The sequence below is a fragment of the Lissotriton vulgaris genome, chromosome 1_1 (assembly GCF_964263255.1).
Source record: "Lissotriton vulgaris chromosome 1_1, aLisVul1.2, whole genome shotgun sequence".
Classification (NCBI taxonomy): Eukaryota; Metazoa; Chordata; class Amphibia; order Caudata; family Salamandridae; genus Lissotriton; species Lissotriton vulgaris.
Genome location: NC_141685.1, coordinates 1,992,270,494 through 1,992,292,596, shown reverse-complemented (window position 1 = coordinate 1,992,292,596; position 22,103 = coordinate 1,992,270,494). Strand labels below are relative to the sequence as shown.

Below are 22,103 nucleotides of genomic sequence, written 5' to 3'. Positions count from 1 at the left end.
GTGTAACAAATTTGTGGCATGGTGCACAGCAAAGGCTGTGGATCCCCTTTCTGTCCCTCTTTCAGAAGTTCTTCTGTTTCTTCTTTCCTTGCCCCAGCAGGGCTCTGCTCTGGGCACTATCAAGGGCTACCTTTCTGCTATTTCGGCCTTTCTCAGGCTCCCTGATCAGCCCTCTCTGTTCAAGTCCCCTGTTGTAAATAGATTTCTCAAAGGCATTACTCATCTTTTCTCTCCTATTCCTTTCGTAATGCCACAGTGGGACTTGAACCTGGTTCTTACATATCTAATGTGCGCTCCCTTTGAGCCTCTGCACAATTGTCCTCTTCGTCTGCTGAACTTGAAGACTGCTTTCCTGGTTGCCATCACCTCTGTCAAGAGGGTGAGTGAGCTCCAGGCTCTTTCTTGTAAGCCTCCTTTTCTATCTGTCCATCCAGACAAGATTGTGTTCAGGACACGTCCATCCTTTCTGCCAAAGGTTGTCACTGCCTTTCACATCGGGCAGACCATCACTTTGCCCACCTTCTTTCCGCCTCCGCATCCTTCTAAAGAAAAAGAGAGGCTCCACTGTCTGGACCTAGAATGTGCGCTCTCGTTTTACTTGAACTGCACACAACAGTTCCGGGAGGATGACCAGCTCCTTGTTGGCTACATTAGTGCCAAAAAAGGTTGAGTTGTACACAAGCAGACAATCGCCGGAGGGGTTGTCTTGTGTATTAAAGACTGTTATTCTCTGGCTAAAAAGGAAGCTCCGTTGAGGCTGCACTCCCATTCCACCAGGGTGACTGCAGCCACTACAGCATTGGGACGTGGTGTCTCCCTGCAAGACATCTGTCAGGCAGCTACATTGGCCTTGCTGCACACTTTTACTTAGCACTACTCCCTGGACAGCCAAGTTCAGACAGACGGCTTCTTTGGCTGTTCTGTTCTCTGAGACTTCCTAGTGTGATCTTGGTTTGCAGACCCACCACCGGGGTTGGTATTGCTTGGTTTATCTATTCTAAGGTAAGGAATTTATCACTATGTGTTTCTTTCAGATGAACAAGTTACTTACCTTGGGTAACAATATATCTGTGAGAAACATTAGTAGTGTAAGAAACATTAGTAGTGATAGATTCCTTATCGCCCCATCCATCCTCCCCGTTCTGCAAACTGATTTCTAGGGTTAAGGTCGTTCCTATCAGGGCCCTAGTTTCAAGGCACCAGTGGTGAGTATCTTGCATGGCTCTCCGTTTTCTGGCACCGAAAGTTGTGTACAGAACTGACATCAGTACGCAAGGGCGGCTTCTAAGAAGCTGCTGCAACGTCATCTCGGCGACCACGACATCAACGATGGGCGCGGAGCCGCGCAACGCCACCTTCCGACACGCAGGGGTACTGCTGACGAAAACTTTCCGGATCCAGTCTGATGCCTGGGGGTATTTGTAAGGTACGGAATCTATCACTACTAATGTTTCTTACAGATATATTGTTACCGAATGTAAGTAACTTGTTCAACAGGGCAGGCAGCTTTCATAGTTCATAAAGGGAAAGCATCCATATTTTCTCTTGCAACTTTGTCTGATTTATTTTTGCCTTTAAAGATATTTTGTTGTTTTTAGTCAAACATTCTTTATTGGGGCTAATTGGGCCAACATTTTTTTTTAACAACAAAGGCAGAAAATGTTGCCTCTTATTGGCATATGATCTTAAGTTGATTGCAGTATGGAAAGATGTACAGAAGCATGTTACCGTTTATAAATAAGAGGAATATCCATGTCTGAGAAGCAGAATGTAACTTTTCCTTCATGCTCTTTTTTTCCTCGTCTTCAGCATGCGCTTTTACTCCTCCAATGCTTGGTGTCTCCTGTTCTTTCACCCTAACTTCATGTATCACAGATTTTCGTTTTGCTTTTTTCCATAGTGGTCCCTTTTTCATAAGATCTTTCTCTTCTTCTTTCTCTGTCTGTTCATTCTTCTGTTTTTCTCCACTTTTATTTATCCTATATATCTATTTCTCTCTGGTTCTGTCTCAAGCTGTCCCTCCAAACCACTCCTCTCTTTTGACACTTCATTCATCAGGCTCCATCTTTTCTCACCTTCTGCATTTTGCTATTATATCTGAAGTGTTGTGTTCATATCTCCATTTTCTTTCAGCTGCTTTAAAGAAGAAGGAGCTGCAATGTTCAGATGAATTTAAGGACTTGCTGGGCATGCCAACTCCAGGAGCACTACATTTAAAACAACACTTGAACAAGGCTGCTGTGCAGGGTAATGCAATTTTTAATGTGCGTTTTCCTTTAGAAAAACTTATCTTTCGAAGATTGATGTTATGTTTTAATTTTTAATCTTGAAACTGCAGCTAGTCAAGGGCCGGGTTTCCAGTCAATATCTGCATCAGCCCTTCTTAAGCAACAAAGGCAGCAAATGCTTGAATCACGGAAAAAACGAGCAGAGGAAACCCAGAAGAGGTATGAATAAATGGACACCTTTTAAAACTATGATTTAAACTTTAAACAATTTTTTTGTTGCTTTATCTTTTTTCCCATTTGTTTTGCTAACTGTTAGGTTGCTTGAAGTTCCCGACCGAGCAGACTGCCAAAGTATGTCATCTGTGGGAGAGCTCGCCCTGCGCTCCCCTCGGCAGGGCAATGAGTTTCCAAAAGAACATCAAGCAGCAACCATTCAGATGCCCAAACTAGGGCGCGGCTTCTCTGAGGGAGATGACATTCTCTTTTTCAACAGCTCTCCTCCACCGGCAACTAAGCTGAGTGTTTCGGCAGAAGCTAAAAAGGTAAGAATTGTCATTCCCGCTAGCTAAGCAGTGATCTTTTTGGTGTCACTCCTATTTTTGTCGTTACAGAATTTAAATTATGATTGAAGTCACTCTCTGCATGTTAAACTAATAAATAGCTAAAAAAAAAAGACTGCCCCCCTCAGCTATTTTACTTTTCTTTCTTGAATGGATATTATTAGTTCTTATTATTGTTAGTGCATTTCACTCAATAATCCTGTGTAGGATGCTGTCTCTATTTTTTTCTTTAAAAAAAAATCTATTTATTAAAGATTTTGTTATTGCCAACATATACAGGAGAAGCTACATCATCGTACACAACACCATACAAGCTAGTAGAGAAAAAGAGTCTAGTATAAATTACAAAATAGCTGTACACTGACATTATTACATTTGTCAATTTTGCATATCTGAGATTAGCATATAGCATTTCCCGTTAATCATATAACCTCCACCTGCCAGTCAGAATGCTGCAACATCACATTATGGTACAGTAAAAAAAAACAATAATGTATTTGAACAAAACTTGTCAATCATATGCAGCACTTCTGGCTTCACTTCGCCATTTCAATCTGTTCAGAAAGCCAAGCACGTTTTAAAGAAAACCAATGCGCTAACATGGTAGGAACTGCCAGAAAAGAGGGCGGGAAGGGAAATAGAGGCTGCTAAGAGGTGTGGAAAGAAATACAGATCCCTGTGAATCTGAAAGGGGATCCCATCAATTGTGTAGGAAGCTGATTCTTTATGTGCTGTATCAATAATCTGATATAATGTGTAAAAAGTCCAGGAGTTCCCTCACTAGTCGGCAGAGCTTGCTATGCAATCCCAAAATGCTCTGTTGGGGTGTAGTTTGGTCAAGCAGCCTTAGGCTTAACACAGAGGAGTGTAAGATATTTGAATAATACACACAATGATTAATAAATGACAACACAACTCCAGAAGGAAATCCACATGAATTTATAAAAATAGCAAGTATCTTTATATATGTTTAAAAGGCAAGAGAATAAGGGTTCAGGTAAGTATGTTTTCAAATATAAATTCTTTTCACTTTAAAAAGTAGACACAGTGCAATTTCTGAGTTCTGCAATGTTAGCCTAGGAAAGGAAGAACAGGTTCTGCAAATATGTATAGTACAGCGACTTACAGGACCAACCTCCAGGAGTTACGGTGAGTGGTAGGCAAGGTCCAAGGCAGCATCAACAGTACACCACCAGTGGCACAAAGGCGGTAAGGTGCAGGGTGGAAATCGGGTTCAAGAGTCAAATGTATTTCAATGGGGATCAGTCTCTGTAAAAAGGGGCTGCAGTCTCTGGATAGGAAGCCAGTCGTGCTGAACCAGCAAGTATGCTCAGACCTTACAATGCTTGGGGGCAAGGTAGGGGGGCATGACACCTTTGGTCCTCTTCTCCAAGGCCTAGGGGCAACAGCTGCTGAGTTGTCTTTAGGCTTCAGGTTTTTCTTACTGGAGTAGTCTCGGTCAAGGGTGCCTGCGTGCAGAGCCTGCAGGTGACGTGGAGAGTCCAGGAGGGGTAAAACCACAATGGACTCTGGCTCTGGAGCGCTGGGGAACCTTGCTGAGATTGTTGGCCCACTTCAGCTTAGGCCTGAGGCCACAGGCGCAGTGGTTGCTTCAAGTGTCTGTTTTCGATGGTTCTGTAGAACTCAGAGTCTCTTCTTTGGAGTTTCTTCTTGAACAGGTCCGCTTTTATTGTTTTCCTCCACAGGATAATAGTGAATTGTTCAGAAATTCTACTCGCAGATCTCATTCTACCCATAACCTAGAATACACATTGAGCATAAACAAGCTGTCCTCATGCACACCGTGCACGAAGGCATGCCGCACAGCGCATCATGAGTACGGTCCATGCTACATCATCCCCCCCTTTTTTTTCTAAAGTGGTGTAAAAGAATGAATACATCAGCTACAGCGGCCAAAAAGGAGTACAAATTCATAAGAATAACACAGTCACTGAACCTGCTAGGTGTCTTTCTTATGCAACACTCAACAACACCTCGGTCCTTGGTGCTGACAACGTCCCCCATACCAGCTTCCCCTGGGCAGCTGTCTATACTTACCAAAGAGGGTAAGCCTGGAGACATTAAAGAGGAAGAAGAAAAAGAAGATGCGGCTGACACCTGTGGATTCTGCAACCACCCAGACAAATCACATCAATCTATTTCTTTCTCCGATAGCTTCCTTAAGGCTTTCACCTGCATATCAGAAAGGCGAACAAGGCTTCTCTTATTCTACCACCCCTTGTTACCAAGGAGAGCTGACCATTTGCTCGCTCTTGTGACCTGTTTAGGCAATGAAAATAACAACAAACCTTTCATATCCGTTCCTGTGTTCTTTAGCAATACCCTATCATCTATGTGAAAATCCAGGTTGTTAAAGCTCCTACCTGCATCCACACATTCCTACATGGCCGTTTGTCTCTGTTGTACATGGGCATTCATTGAAGTACATACTGGTCCCCCATCACCTAAAGTATTCTGACGTAGCTACCACTCATGGTACAAACTAGTATGCTCCTCTCTTCCTCAACAACGTGAAGGGAGCAACACCAGTAGGGTGATGTGGTGCGATGTTGTAACCCCAAATTAAATGTTTTCATAAATTCTTCACCGTCCGGTCCATATGACAATGCTGTCTGAATTCCTTCCCTTCCTTTTCTCTTCTGTTTGCCCTCTCCACTAAACCATTCGAGGTTGAAGAGTATGAAGCGACTTTGAGATGACGAACATCATTAAGTTCCAAAAACGTACACATCTTGTGAGACAAGAAATGTGTTCTGTTGTCAGTTACTATAGTTCTGGGCAAGCCCTCAACTAAAAATACCTGCTATAGAGACCTGACAAAATTTCCAGTGCTCGGAGCATCATGTAATTTGATGCAACCATTTAGAATGGTAATCTATTAACAAAATTAAATACCTAATGATCTTAGGTAGAACTTTGTATTGACCTGAATCCCAAGCTTATTCCACAGTCCCTCTGGAAATTAAAGAGGATGAAGAGGTGTGTCTATAACCTTCCATTTTTTGTTTGGCAACAGACATTTGTTGCATGCATCCAGAAAAGACAACTTGCGACTCAAAAAAAACCCACTAATAGTGTAACTTAATCAGTTTACATGTCTTTGTGGCACCCAAGTGCCCATGGTGTCCTGCCATAATAATGTCCTTCCTTATGCCTTGAGGAGGGATGAACATATCATGACCCATAATAAAATAACTAACCACAGATAATTAATCTGATACCTGAAAAAAGAACTTCAATTCTCAAGACAATTTCATTCCGTCAGGCCATCCTTCCTCCACAAATTTCTTGACTTGGCTAAGCGTAGAGTCCATCATATAAGCGTTCTGCCACACTTGCTCTGTGATAGGAGCACGCTCTGCCATAGCATCCACCACAGCCACATCGCACTGTGTCTCTTCCATCTCACGTGAATCCTTCACACACTGCCATATGTGACATGCAATGCGACCTGAAGTTCTTTCCCCCCTGGCAAATACTTGATGCTGAAATTATATTCCTGCAACTTTGATAACAGGTGTACAAGTATGCCTAGACCACTGCCTTTCAAGATATGCACAAGAGGTTAGTGATCGGTGAAGACCTCAAACTCATAACCCCAGAGATAAGTTCTAAATGTATTGATGGCCCAGACGCAAGCCAGAGCTTTGTGCTCAATAGTACTGTAGTGTGTTTCCGCAGACCTCGGCACTCTAGAAGCAAAAGCTACAGTGTGTTCCTTGCCTGACACCCACTGGCCTAGAATAACTCCCAATCCAGTCAAACTTAAATCCACATTAATGAAACATTTCCAATTGTCTTGAACGACGTAGTGCGAAAGCCCCCGGAATCAAACCTTTAACTTTCTCAAAAACCAATGACCGCTGCTCAGACCATGCAAACCATGCCTCTTTCCTCAACAAAGCACACAAAGGTTCCACAACCTGTGCATAACCATGAACAAATCGGGCTTAGATTCCACCAGGTCCAGGAAAGAAGATACTTCTTGAATAGCCTAAATCAGGGAAAATTTGGGTTTGATACTCTCGGGTAAAATCAGATGCCCTAAAATGTTCTGTTGTGCACAAAAATTTCACTAGTCTTTATGGATAGTCATCCCTGCTTTGGCCAACACAGACAACACATTGGGTAGAGAAACATGCGCCTCCCAATCATCAGAAAAGACCAAAATATCATCTTGGTAATCCTGCACCCCAGGCATGTCTTCCAACAGATTGTCCATCAGTTTCTGGAAGACGTTCGCTGCAGAAGTTAGCCCAATAGGCAATTTGAGGTACCTGAACACACCGAATGGGGTAACAAATGTGGTCGGTTCGCGGGAGTCAGCAGTGAGAGGTATCTGGTGGTAGGCAGAGGGCAAATCTAAGATCAAAAAACATTTTGCTCCACTGAACATAGCCGGCAACTTCTGTGTTTTGGGGTGGGAATGGCAGTCCACCAAAATGTTCTTATTCAAGGAGCGTAAGTCAGCACAAAGCCTAACCTCCCTAGTTTTCTTTTTTGCCACCGCAATGGGCGAACCCTGCCCTGAAGAGTCACAAGGTGTGATTATTCCCTCAGCACACACATCCTTTGAAACGGCCTTAAGTTCATGTCTTGCACTTAATAGAAGTGGACATACTTTATGGCGAATTCGATGTTCAAAACCTTTGACTGACCCTAGTTTGTCCACAAATAACTCTGGAAACTGTTTCAGAAGGGTCTCAACTTCTAAAGCACATGAGGTAGCTTCCACACATACTGCATCCAGGTCCTCTGTTTGGTCATCAGCAGAAATGGCACCTAAAGCAATGGTACCAGGTAAAAGACCATCCTCACTAGATTGTGTCAACCGATGATTTTGCACCCCTTAATAGCTATGTATATCTTGGTAAAATGTCTTCCCAAGCAAAATACCCAAACATATCTATGATTGACTCTCCAAAGCCCTTAGGATTTACATCAGACTCCTCAAGTTTGACTTTGCCACCCCATTTATCAAGGAACTCCATTTCAGAAAAAATAGTAATGGGTGATAGCCATGACTGGGATGTGAACCCCCTTAATTATTGCAGTGCCCCGTGGTCCTTTGGCTTTCTTTACTCCCAATACAGCATTACATTCATTTACTAGTATGACATTGTCTAGTTTCTCAGTACACACATTTACTGATTCAGAGGTTTATACAGAGCTGACATAAGTGAATCTTTTTTTTCCTGACCTACAAACTGCTTGAAAATGACCAATTTTCTTGCATAAAGTACATCTCTTCCCAACAGTAGGGCAATTGACCATGTCATGAGTGATGTAATATGTGATGTCATCAGCAGTGCATATTGGGGGGGTGCGAGTTATAGTCAGCTGAACTAACTATAACGGGGGAATTTCTCTGGTTTTGTACGAGTGAAATGTCCAACGAACTACAACGTGCCTGAAACCTATGGTTTTTTCAGTGAATTTCAAAGGTTTTTTAAATGCTAATTTCTAACTAGAACGTCCCTGAAACCTATGGTTTTTTAAGTGAATTTCTAATGTTTTATAAATGCTAGTTTCTAACTATGCCTACAGAGGTAGGACATGGGAAGAAAGAAGAAAAAACACACAGAAAGAAGCAAAAGAAATGCAAAAAGAAGCAACAGAGTCCAGATAGACAAAAAAGTGCAGGAAGAAGCAAGACCTGTGCAGAAAGAGCCAACAGAGGAGCAGAAAGTTGCCTTGTTGCAAGATCATCTTGTGCTCACAACTTTTTCAGACGGGTACTGGTGGTATCTGACGCTGACTAACCAGGCCTAGAGCCAGTGCTATGCTAAAGACATTCACAATACAGTGAAAACACCTACATACACTAGGGAACACTATGCGTTGGGGTACCCCTGTGATTAGCATGACCTCCTCTGTAAGCCCCTAGTACAGAATAGGGCAGGGGGATTAAAATTACCTCTAAGTCAGAGGAGCAGAAATATGCTACTTTAACTAGTAGTCGTGTTTGCAGAGTGGTGGAGAAAGGGTGCAGGGTGTCCAACCAATGCTCAGGAATTCCACTGCTTAGGACTTACAGGAGGTACCAGAAGGGATTTTTTGGCCCCCAAACTCCCTCAGGACTAAATTGGACTTCATCCCCCATCCCGTAGTCTGCCACGAGGCACGTTTGTATAGTGGTAAAGAAAGGGGGCCATGGCCTCTGAAGAAGTCTTAGCAAACTCACTGTGTGGGACTTACTGTAGGTAACAAGAGGGGTAGTTGGCCCCCAAGGATGTCCTTGGGGGCCAACTTCCCAACATTTTCCCTCCAGTAATTAAATTAAATGACATTTATTTTTTGTAAAGCGTGATAGCTACCCTGAGGTGTCCTAGCACTGTGGACACGAGCAAGAACAGAAGGTGTTGGGAGCAGAAAGCTTAGTTAAAAAGGAAGGTTTTAAAATATTTACAGAAAGTGAGAAGGTTGGGTTCTGCCCGCAGAGGGAAGGGGAGGGCATTCCATAGCTTGGCCCCGTTGAAGGAGAAGGAGCAGCCGCCACTTCTTGATCTTAGAACTTTAGGAACTAGGGCGAGATGGGCTGTGGCTGATCAAAGCTGTCTGGGTGGCTGATATGGAGAGATCAAGGAGTGACAGATGTCGGGGCCAGTTTTCCAGAGGGCCCTGTGAGCGATACATAGGGCCTTGAATTGGATTCGCTCCTTGACTGGAAGCCAATGTAGTTCCCTCAGGCCCGGCCTAGAAGAGTGCCGGCGAGGAATTTGAAGCAAAGTTCGGACAGCACAGTTTTGAATAATCTGAAGCCTTTGAATAGTGGCTTGAGGGGCCCCCAGATACAGAGCAATCCCATAGTCCAAGCGAGACAGGATAAGGCCCTGTACCATAATCTGTCTTGCCTGGAAGGGGAGTAGAGGCATGATTTTGCGTAGTAGTCTGAGGAGACCATAGCAGGAGGCAGATAACACCACCGCCGGTTGGTTGAAATTGAGTGAGCTATCCAACCAGATACCTAAACTTTTTATTGTGATTTTTGGAGGGGGGGGGGTCCAACACAGGGAGGTCACAATAAATGTGCATTGAAGGAAGGAGCGTGACCCAGGAGCATCAGCTCTGTTTTTCCTCTGTTTAGTTTCAAACAGGAGCCAGTCATCCAGTTAGCTACTTCCATGAGGCAACAGCTCAAATTGGATGCAGGGGCGTTTGGCTGACTCAGAATCACTACCAGCTGAGTGTCGTCAGCATAAGTGATGATATTAATGCAGAACGGACTGACAATCTCAGCTAGGGGGCTTATATATAGATTAAATAATGTCGAGCGCAGGGAAGAGCCCTGAGGGAGGCCACAGCCGAGCGGTAAACTGGGTGAGACATAGTCGGCTTCAAAGACCTGGAAGGTGCGTTCTGTCAGGAAAGACCGGAACCATGAGATGGCATTTTCTGTGACACCTAAGGTGGTAAGTTGGTGTAGCAGAATTTCATGGTATACCATGCCAAACGTGGCGCTTAGGTTTCGAAGAATTGCCGCGGTACCTCCCTGATCCACGATACGTCTAGCTTCTTCTGTTACTGCAAGAAGGGCAGTCTCAGTACAGAGTTTTGGACGAAACCCAGTTTGGGAGGGGTCGAGTAGATTGTTATTTTCTCATTGGTCAACCAGTGTTTTATTTATATGTTTCTCCAATAACTTGCTCAGCCAAGGTAGCAAGGAGATTGGTCTGTAATTGCCTGGGTAATCTTGGTCCAGAGTGGGCTTCTTTAATAAAGCCCTGACCATGGCCCGCTTCCAAGGGGGAAGGACCGTGCTAGCTAAGATAGAATCATTGAGCAGGTTCAAAACAGTTGGAAGGATATTGTCTATAACGGGGCTCGTGGGGTGCTGGGTTAAGGGGAGAACCAGATTTAACCTTATACATAAGAGATGTCAATGTGCTAGAATCAAGAAGAGGGAAGTAATCCAAAGTGACTGCATTAGCTGCTCTCAAGCTGGTGTTGTGCGGCAAGGCAGGAGCAAGCTGGCGAGGGGGGAAAGAGGTGTAGATACTTTGTATTTTGTCTACAAAAAAGTTCTGCTAGATTATTCTATCGGTTTTGGATGTCTGTGGTGTTGGGAGGGATCTGGGGGAGTTTAAGCAGACTTTTAGCAAAGCCGTATATTTCCTTAGGTGCTGAGGCGGCTGCTATAATTTTTTGTTCGAAGAAAGCTGCCTGAGATTCTTTAATTTCCTTCTTGTATATCTTTATCGCTTCCCTGTACAGAATTTTACTAGGGATGGAGTATTCGATTTGCCAGTTCCTCTCTAACTTCCTGCAGTTACATTTCAGTTCCTGTAGCTTAAGAGAATACCATGGCGCAGATGGCCTACTTCGTGAAACCTGAGAAGATTTGAGGGGAAGTATGGTGTCAAGAGAACTAGATATCCAATTGTTATATTCCTCATTTGCTGTTATGGGGTTGGTGTTAGAAGCGGGTGTGGAGGCAACAAGGATTGGTACCCAAAGTTCAGCCGAAAGTCTGGGCCAATTGCGTTGATGTGGGGGATTGGGGCTGATGAGGAAGGCAGATGGGAAAAATCCCACAGGAGGGGTATCAGAAAATGATCTGTCCAAGGAAGCGGACGGAGCGTCCCTACCGTGAGGTGCGGACAATTACTAAATACTGGATCAAGAGTGTGGCCTTTTCCATGAGTAGATTCAAGTATTAGTTGTTTTAAACTGTAGGGCCTCCAAGCTCGACGTTAGTTGCCTGGTATTAGGGTCAGAAGGATTATCCAAAAGTATGTTGAGGTCTCCAAGAATTGAAAAATTGGCTGGTGTGGAGGCTAAGTTGGCCGTAATGGGTGGGAGAGCACATAGGAACTGTCCAAGAGCCCCCGGAGGGCGATAGATAAGAATCCCGGAAAAGGTGTTTGAGGGGGAAACTCAATTGCGAAGGAGAGGCTTTCAGAGTCAGGGACTAGGTTGGGGGAGCAGCGACAGTTAAAGGAGTTCTTAAGAATAATTGCGATACCGCCCACTTTCACGGTTGTACAGTCCTCGCTCTGAATGTGATATCCCTGGGGTAGGGCAGCAATAATATCTGGTGCTGAGTCATGATTTAACAGTCAGTCCCACACAGCAGCATTGTTAAGTACTCCTACCAGGCCATGCCCACTTTGCCCATCACTATACAAGCACACTCCCTGGCATGCCCTTGGATAGGGAATGAAGTCCCCTTCACTGCTGGGGGGGTCCTTCAGGGGCCAACTAGCCTACCTTTTACCTCCAGTAAGATCCATGCAGTGTGATTGGTGAGAGGTAGACAAAGTCCATGCACCCTTTCTCCACCACTCTGCAAGCACACCCCCTGGTGCGTTGTAAGTTGGGCGATTAAGTCCCGTTGAATCCTGAGGGTCCCTGGGGTCCAACTAGCCCACCAGGTACCTCCAGTAAGCACCACAGAGCTGCATTGCAGAGAGGTGTAAAAAAGGGCGTGGCGTGGACCACCTCTCTGCAACTCTGCTCCCTGGCGCATACTGGAGGTTCCTGGTGGGCTAGTTGGTCCCCAGGGGACCCCCAGTATTTGAGGGGAATTAGTTCCCCATCTTACAACACACCAGGAGGGGGCGTTTGCTGAGTGCTGCAGGGATGGGGCGGGGCCTCTGGCGTGATGCCGGCTTTTTTTTACTTTTGATTTTTAGAAGGGGGCTGTGTGGCCCCCTTAAAGCTCCTTTTTTTCTGGCCCTGGGGACTCCATCCCCCAGGGCCTGACCCCTAATTTTTAATTTTTTTTTAAGAAAAAAAATGGGAAGAGGGGCCGTGTGGCCCCCCTCCCTGAGGCGGTTTCTGTCCGGGGACCCCATCCCACGGGGCAAGGCCATATACATTTTTTAGAAAGGAGGGGAGCTGCGTGGCCCCCCTCTTGAGGCCCCCCGCTTGAGGCCATCACCCCGGGGCTCTGCCTCGTTATTTTTTTTTTATTTAAACTTTATTGGGGAGAGGGGCCTCCCTCCTAGGCCACTCCTGGCCCCGGGGACCCCATCCCCTGGGCCCTGGGCTCTCCTTTTTTTTTTTTTTTTTATAGACCGGGGCGGGGGGCCACTTCTGGCCCTAGGGAACCTGTCCCCCGGGGCCGGCCCTCTACTTTGGGGACCTTGAGGGGAACCCCAATGCCCACACAGTCCATGCTGGCTCCCCGCGTCCTGCGGTAGCCAGCATTGCTTTTCCACATGGGGAGCTGCTGACCTGCTGCTCTCCATGTGGAAAAGCAATCTGGTTTGGTTTTTGGAGGAGAGAGCAGGTTCCCTGCTCTCTCTTTCAAATACCAAACAAGAGTTTGCTATGACTGGGTGGGCGTGGCGAGGCTCCCTAATTTTACCAGGACCTGCTTCAGGAAAGGCCAGTGTACTGTGTCAAATGCCTTTTCAGCATCAAGTGATAGGAGCATATGTGGAGCCTCCCTCCATTTAGTCGTGTCCAGCCAGTTTGGTAACCTACGTAGGTTGAGGCGTGTGGCGCACTTAGGCAGGAAGCCTGACTGGTCTTTATGCACTTGTGACGTAATGGCCTTCAATAGCCGCATGGCCAGTATAGAGGTCAATATCTTAATCTCCACATTAAGGAGCGAAATTGGGCGATATGAGCCGCACTTTTCTGGGAGCTTGCCCAGCTTTTGAAGGACCACAACTGTGGCCTGACGGAGATCCGGGGGAAGCATTCCCTCATCTCTTGCCGCTAAGAATATATTTAATAAGCGTGGGCCTAGGATATTAATGTTTTGCTTCTAGAATCCCCGGGAAGTCCATTCGGCCCCAGTTTTTTTCCCCGACTTCTGTTTGGCAATTGCAGCCTGCACTTCTTCTAGAGTAATCTCCTCGTCCAAGGACGCCATGTCATCACTGTGCAAAACGGGCTTATCTGTTGTTGCGAGATAGTCATCTATGCCATCTTCTGGTATCACTGAACTGGCCGCGTATACAGCAGTATTGGAGCTTGCAAATGCTGCCGCAGCTGTGGGTGCCGCCTTATGCCAAGATCACCTTAAGATAACCGTAAGGTTGGCTGGGAAGAGATGCATATATTGGATGCGTAATGCTCGGAGTTTGACTTTCACAAGTCGAAGGACTTCCGCATCTTCTGTACCTTCTTAGAGTAGTCTGGGAAGATCATGACACTGGTGTTGGCCAATTTGAGTTCCCCCAGTTTCCGCAATTCCCTCACGATTACATCTCAATCTTGATAATTTAGGAGACTGGCGATTAGGGGACTCGACGGGGCTCCGGGTGGGGGTCTCACAGCCGGCATCCTGTGTGCTCATTCAATGAGAAAGCAAGTGGAGAAGTTAGCTCCTGGAAGGACTTTTTTCAGCCAGAAAGGCAGCGGGATCAACGTTCTGACCTGTATCAAGGCCTTTTCAGTGCTGCAGCCATGTCTGAACCTTGACTGGAAGTTGTCGAGTAGATTGAATGTTTCAAAAGTTTGCAGGAGTTGGTTCACAACACGTTTCTTCCAGGATATTTGCTAGGAAAAGGAGGTATGAATGAAAGTGGTTTAGATTGTCTGGATTTGTATCCATATTTTTAGGATTGTTGTCACTTCAATTTTTAAGCATCTCAGGACTGCACCTTGGCTCAGAGAAGCATTTCTGAACTTGGATGAGTGAAGGGAGACTAGATAACTGAGATCTTTGGTGTGAGAGCGGCAAGCACCATGGCGATGAAATGTGATATGGGTTTAAGTGAGTCTATACCATTAAGATCTCCGTGCTGCCAATTGATTTAAATTCACTCCAGCTTGCGTTGTTTTTAGGGTTTGATTGAGGGCAGAGAATTTGGACCTTCTCCTAGCCAATGTGTTCCTATAGAGGTAAGGCATGTCCGTCAAGATCATATTGAGCTTGTTAGAGATGGGGCCTTTAATATTTTTTAGATTCAAAGAGGGCTGAGACTTTTGCAGTTTCTGGATATAAGTCGACTTACCTTTGGCTTGCCCGTGTGCTGCTTGATCATTTTGAAGAGTTTGGCTGGCCTGTTTCTGGCGTTAACTAGTTGAGACCTGATGTAAGAGGCTTTTGTCTTCAATGTAGTTTCCTATATGTGTTTCTCCTCTCTCTGAGTAGGGCTAGATGTATCATGGAGGTCACTTTCTCCATCTGCTTTCTGTTAATCTTAGTTTCCTCCTTTCCACATTAGAGATTTTGGTCATACAAGAGGTTAATCCCAGGCATTGCAATACAAAAAAAAAGTTTCCCTTACCTTAATATGGCTTTATCATGCACAAGCCATGTAGTTTGTTTGAAAGAAATTTGGAAATTCACATACTCCTCAAACCATGCCAGAGCTCTGCAAGAGAAGAAAGGAATGACCAAAACTGTTTTTCCACTCGGGGAGTCAGTCGGCTCTACCAGCCCAACTGACGTGATCAAGAAGCATTTGTGGTTTGATAGTCTTTGAACTGTCGCTAGTAGTGATCCCATACTGCCCTTCCCCATCTGCTAGCTTTGTGGGAGCCTGCTCTGTTTAATAGAACTTAGGAATTTTAATTATCTAACACACACGACTACCCTCTTTCAAGATTCTTTTTCATTTATGGTGCTAGGTTCTACGAGTTTGTGTGTTCTTTATTTTAATACCATGCCATCCTCTGCAGCTCAAATGCTCACCTTTCCTCGTGGATTGCAAGCTTCCCTTCCACAATCCTTGTTTCAGCAATATTTTTTGTTTGCAATATGTTGGGCTTTAGGTTATTATGATTTGTATCAAATGGGATTTGAAAGTTTTTTAAAGGTGGCCAAAGGGAAGTATACACCTTGCTATTAGAAATAAAGTGCTATTTGAGAATTTTTGTCATTTTATTTTCTTGGTAATGATCTTTTCCGAGATTTAACTATTGTACCTTTTTCTTTTAGTTGCTTGCGGTCAGCAAACTGAGGCAGAAAGGGCAAATTATTAGCAAGACCAATCCAAACAGCATCAAAAGGAAGCTCTCTAGCCCCAGTGATATCTTGAAGGTGGCGCAGAGAGTTGAACAGAGTGAGCAAGCACCGGAAGGTATGCACTTTGAACCATTCACTTATTAGATAATAAAGCTTTCTGCTTTTTGTTGCTGTTGTTCTGATGTTCGTGTTCTCTCAGCAAAAGTAACACTGTGTTTGTTAATAGTGGTGCACAGAAGAGAAATCCATGTGTCCTCTATCCATGTTGTACGAAACCATTTTTAATATTTGTTTTCAGTGAGTTGAGCATTATTATATTTTATCATATTCTAAAGGTTAGAATGGTTTGGACCAGTGATGAAAGCAGCACACAATTTAATATGTGGAATTCTTATCTATAACCATAACTTCAGTGATTGATAGCATGTTAGCTGCCTGTGCCACGTCCCATTCTACACAAGCCTATAGTTTTTAATGGAATCAGAATGGCTATCTGATTTGGTACTCCTACGGACCGGTAATGAAAACTACTCTAACAGAGGATACCCTGCTCAGAAGTTGCAGTTTAATTTTGACACACAGGAACACACCTGTTAACTGACGGTTTTGATCTAAAAAAAAATTAAAACAATCTTCACTGACCCCTTTATTAGTAATATCATTGGCATCTAATTGTACCTCTTAGAATAATTGCAATCACACAATCCAGTAACATCTGGGTAACAGTTGGGAAATTAATTCCCTTTGAAGACTGAGGGTCCCTGGGGCCAACTAGCCCACCAAGTACCTCCAGTATGCACCACAGAGTTGCGTTGCAGAGAGGTGGTCCGAGGCCATGCCCCTTTTTACACCTCTCTGCAACGCAGCTCTGTGGCTCTTACTGGAGGTACCTGGTGGGCTAGTTGGCCCCCAGGGACCGTCAGGATTCAAAGGGACTTAATCCCCAACTCACAACGTCCCGGGGGGGGGGGGGGCGATTGCAGAGTGGTAGGAGGAGGGGCCTGATATAAGAAGTGTGCAAACTCGCCCCCTGGCGCATTGTAAATTTGGGGATTAAGTCCCCTTCAATTCTGAGGGTCACTGGGGGCCAATGGACCCACCAGGTACCTCCAGTAAATGCGACAGTGATGCGTTGCAGAGAGGTGGTCCGAGGCCACACCCCTTTTTACACCACTCTGCAAATGCGGCTTCTGGTGCACTGCTGGTGGGGTGATGACGTCCTCTTGTGTCCTTAGGACCTCAGAACACAAGTGTACTTCATCCTTCGAGCAGCAGTGCGCCAGAAGCCGCGTTTGCAGCGTGGTGTAAAATAGGGGCGTGGCCTCTGAACATCTCTCTGCAATGCACCTCTGTGGCTAGTTGGCACAGTGGTGCAGGGAGGGGGCAGGGCCTGATAAAACAAGTTAGCAATCTTTCTGTGTGGGACTTACTGGAGGGAATAAAAGGGGGTAGTTACATGTACGCCGCCGGGCCTCCGGGATGCCGGCTAAATGGCTGTGTACGCAGTTCCTGGTATGTGTGGACAGATTTATTGAGAATTGGATGCCGGCCCCAGGGTTGTAGGCTGCACGCTATGTTCAATACTCTGCTTGAGAATAAAGGTTTTTGAAAATTAAAAATAAATAAATAAAAGGGGTAGTTGTCCCCCTAGGTTGACGTTGGGGGCTAAGTACCGCTCCTGTTACACAGTGGGATTGCTAGAAGATGTTTGGAGGCCACGCTCCCCTTTCCCCACCACTCAGAAAACGAGACTGCTATGTTATAGTTAGAAATTAGTATTTAAAAAACCTTTGAAATTCACTGAAAAAACCATAGGTTTCAGGCACGTTATAGTTCGAAATTAGCATTTAAAAAAACCTTAGAAATTCACTGAAAAAACAATAGATTTCAGGGACGTTATAGTTAGTTGGACATTTCATTCGTACAAAACCAGAGAAATTCCGCCGTTATAGTTAGTTCAGCTAACTGTAACTCTCGCCCCCACAATGCACTGCTGATGACGTCACATATTACATCATCATGGGCCTACCATAGGGGTGTCCTATGTGTAAGAAAAGTGAAGGGGAAGGCCTGGAAAGTGGGTGCACTGGCCAGGCCAACAATGCAGCTAACAAACTGCATGCAGGCACTGCGGTGGCAGGCCTGAGACATCTTTACAGGGCTACTCATGTGGGTGGCACAATCAGTGCTGCAAGCCCACTTGTGATACCAAAGGGGATTATGGACGGAGCGTTTGAGCAAATTAAACACTCACCCCCAGTCAGCTGATATTGGGTTTAATCCGTCATCATTCTTTAGCTCACTCCACCACCCCAGTTCAGACATGGCAATATGTAAATCAGTCTGACCCTGTGCCTCATGGGAACAGTCCAGCCCGAACTGCCAAGCCATGTCTTCCCTGGACCGGAAACAAGCTTCCTAGGACCGGGTTCTGGCATTACAGCCGTCTTCAGCCAGGCTTGCTTGAATCCAGTGGCTAAGTGAGCAAGGGACTCACGTCTGAGCATACCCTGCCAACTTATGGCGAACAAAGTGGTACAAAAGGGGGTGGTGATGGACGGAGCATCTGAACCAATCATACACTCGCACCCAGTCAACAGATCTGGGTTTAATCCATCACCGTTCTTTAGCCCACTCTGCCACCCCAGTTCAGACATGGCCATATGCAAATCAGTCAGACCCTGTGCCTCATGGGAACAGTCAACCGCTTTGTTTTTAGCTTAAAGTATGTGGCTTTAGGCAGCTGTGTTTAGGTGGCATGTTGAATAGCACAAGGTGAGTGGTAAAATCCAGGGCAAAAAAAATACCAGAACTTCATTGCAAGCCATGTATCTATGTTCTTAGGCAAAAAGATTATTTTTTGTCCTACAGCTGTTGACGAGGAAGAACCAGCCACGAAAAAAAGGAGGGAGCAACTGGCCTATTTAGAATCTGAGGAGTTCCAGAGAATTTTGAGTGCCAAATCCAAACACTCTGGTTTTGTCAAAGAGGTAGGTCGATAATTTCATATAAAGGTTTACTTCATTTTAAAAAAGGAAGTTCAACCAAAATCCATGTATGGACTGTATGAATTCTTGTAGAAAGACTTACGCAAGATATAAGAATATTCTGGATTTCACATGATCATTGTAGACTCCCACATTTCAGTTCACAAGTCTTGGAACCCCCTTCTAATGTGATGTTATTGCTAATGTCTATCGAATATGAAGTCATCTGATTTATTTGGGATTTTAAGTCGATTGGTTCTAGAATTTTTATTGAAAAAACAGCCTTGGACCGAGGCACGAGTTTCATTACAGAAAGGATAGAAGCAACTGGAGGATTTGTTATGGCCCGCTGCTGGGAGCTATACTGTAACCTCATTTAGGTTCAGGGTCTTTAACAACTGATATAGTGCTAGGCAGAAGGGCTATAAGGGTATTAGAACATTCCATCCACTCAGGGTAGAATGTTCTATATTAAAAAGGGAGAAAGACAATCATTGAAATGTTGGAGACGATGGTCTATACCAGCTGTTATTTGCCTTGAGCAACATCATTGTCTTTAGTGTAGCTCCCAGCATTCCAGTGTTCTAATAAACCATTTTTATTGGCTCCTGTGTGAAAAAGTGCAGGGTGTGTTAAAATGAAAAGGGAAATGACAAGAGGTCTGATCTCGTAATTAGGGTGAGATTTTTGACTAATATCAAAAGCTTAGGTTGAGGAAAAATGAAACTTTAGTTTCTTTTTCGATGTGATTGTGAATTAAGTCAAGTGAGTTCTGTACTCATCCGCTCCTGTGCATTGGTAATACTTGAAATGTTGGGCTCCATAGAGGATGTATGTTATTGGGTTGATCATGTAAGTATTTCTTGATGCATGCATTGCTTACAGGGATGGGTGGATTCATTGTGTGTTAAGACTTGGAGGGTTAGGTTTCTTATTTTCTGTGACCCTTTATTTTAGTTTAAAATTGGGACTGTTTAGTGGTGGATTATCGATCATGTTATTACAGTCTTTACACGTGAACTCTTTTCAATATGCCACCAATCTTTATTGTTCGTTACTTGTCCAATAGCATTAATCAAAGCATCACTGTTTGAACTAGCTGTAAGAGCCTGAGCATTTGAGTTGTTTGTTGTAAGGTACCAGAGCATAAGGTTGTAATTTGTTTGAGCTATAAAGTTGGAGTATTCATCAGTTGAGACTATCAAATGGTGTTTTCACGTTATTCAGGTGTTTGTACATCTTTTGCTAAAAATGTATCTCCTGTGAAAGCGATATGTCAAGCCCGTGCATTTTAAACTTTAACCCTTTTCTTAGGTGTCTGATGTTTGCATAACTTTGATTGTGTGTGATCACTGAATACAGCCAACCATTTTTGTTGTGCTTTCTGAAGTACTAGTTTGAATGCAAACTCTAACTTACTCACAGTAGAAAAGGGACCCTTTTTGTTGATTGATGTGCACTGGGTCCCTGCTAACCAGGCCCCAGTGCCAGTGCCCTTTCCCTAAAACAATGGAAAATGGTCCAATAGTCACACAATTGGCTCTCGCTTTTTCACCCCTGGATGTCCCTAGTACGTGGTACCCCTGTACCCAGAGCATGGGTACTCCAGAGCGTCCCTAAGAGCTGCAGCATGCCTAATGCCACCCTAAAGGCTTATAGGTGCCCCCTGAAACGTACTAATCCTCTAGTGTGCTGGCTGACTGATTGTGAGAACGTGCCTCTTTTGACCTGGTTAGCCCCCACTTTTTGCCTGGTATTTGATGTGGTTTAGATTGTAGGTTGCAGGGTCCCTGACAGCTAGGTCCCCTGTGACAGTGCTTCTTCCCTAAAATTGTTCCACAATAGGCCCTTCATGCTCCCTTCAAGTCCCTAGTAAATTATACTGGGGTACCTAGGGCATTGAAACTGAATGCATGCTCTGGTTCAGACACAAACAAGGCCGACATGGCACACTGCCTATGTGCCATGCCAATTAGCACTGCCCAAGTTATAGGTAAGTCACTCCTCTAACAGTTCTTACCTGCCCTACGGCAGGGTGCAATATATCACGGGTGTGGGCATATCTGCATGAGCAGATATACCCCTACATTATTAGGTATATGTGTATATATATATATATATATATATATATATATATATATATATATATATATATATATATATACACACATACATTGCTTGTTGTCGATCTCCTTAGACCTAAGGCTGCTCCAGCCTGCCATGGCAAAGTTTCTGAACCCCTCAGGTGAGAGCCCATGCCCTCTGAAGCCAGAAGCAGTGCCTGCTCTGGAGGAAGGTGTTTATAACTTGTGATTTACCATATCAATGCCTGGGACTTAAAGTCCCTGCTACCTTTGATATTCGACCTTGGCTTCCCCAGACCTCGAAGATGCCACCCCCTGCCCTGAGGCTCATTTGGCTCCAGGACGGGCAGCATATTAGCTGTGCAGTGTTGCACCACCATGCTAGTAACACCCTTAAGGTGGGCTACCTGATGTACTCCAGGAAAGAAAGATTCCACCATCATGTTTTTGGTAGAGTTAAGAACTCTGGGGCAGGGGTATGCCCACTCTTCACTGGAAGTTGTCATATAGGGGGTGCAGTGACCTCACGGGTAAGTAGCCCATTGCTACTACACTTCACTCCCCTTAACGCCCATAAATTGAGTATTTAGGTATCCCCCTGAGACCAGAAATGCAGATTCACCTGACCAAAGAAGAATGAGGGGAAAAAAAGAACAGCCTAAGACCGAAAGAACTAAAGACTGGCTGTGGACTTGGCGCCAAACCCTGCCTACCTGTTCCTGTCTCAACAATTGCAAACCCCCAACTTGTCTTGCAGCTGTGGATCCTCCAAAAGCCCCGGAGGGCTGCCAGCCCTTTGCCAACCTGTCAGAATCTCGTTTGAAGTGGAGGAGACACTTGCCTGCAGGCACCGAGCGCAGCGTCTGGTTCACGAATGACTACCAGGTCCACCAATGCAGCAGCCGCCCAATAGTAGGTAATCTTGCTCTAGGGGGTTAGTTCCGTCAACCACCATGTTTTGAGATACCTGGACTCCCAGAACCCACCCTGCACCAATACCCAGGGTACTGGACTCCTTACAGCAGCCTGGGCTTGTTCAGTGTCCAGCCCTGACACTAACACAGCCAAGACTGACCTACCAAGGTGGGATGTCAGCATCAGAGAGGCCACCATCGAGAGTAGCCCTACTGTCCTGTTTTGTCCTCATCTCCAATTCGACCCCAAAAGTGAGAGCATCCAACGCAAGCAATCCGCCAGTCAAAACACCTCTGCACTCGAGCCCCTCAGGCCGAACTTGAGCTTACTGACATTGCACCCTTGCCCCAAAGGCCTTCAAGAATTGAGCCCCTCTTTGGGTTCCAACAGACTTGTCCCCAAGGTACATTCGAGACTACCCTTGTGACCAGCACTTCCGC

The 22,103-nt window shown here is 45.0% G+C and overlaps 1 protein-coding gene across 1 annotated transcript in view; it reads left to right on the top strand.

The window, feature by feature from the left end:
- Positions 1 to 22,103, top strand: part of MCM10 (minichromosome maintenance 10 replication initiation factor) — a 166,164-nt gene that overhangs the window by 105,548 nt on the left and 38,513 nt on the right. Inside the window, exons 12-16 of the mRNA XM_086919844.1 lie at positions 2,134 to 2,247; positions 2,339 to 2,447; positions 2,545 to 2,770; positions 15,651 to 15,792; positions 18,549 to 18,667. Coding sequence (XP_086775970.1) covers positions 2,134 to 2,247; positions 2,339 to 2,447; positions 2,545 to 2,770; positions 15,651 to 15,792; positions 18,549 to 18,667 — 710 coding nt within the window. The remainder of the gene's footprint in view (positions 1 to 2,133; positions 2,248 to 2,338; positions 2,448 to 2,544; positions 2,771 to 15,650; positions 15,793 to 18,548; positions 18,668 to 22,103) is intronic.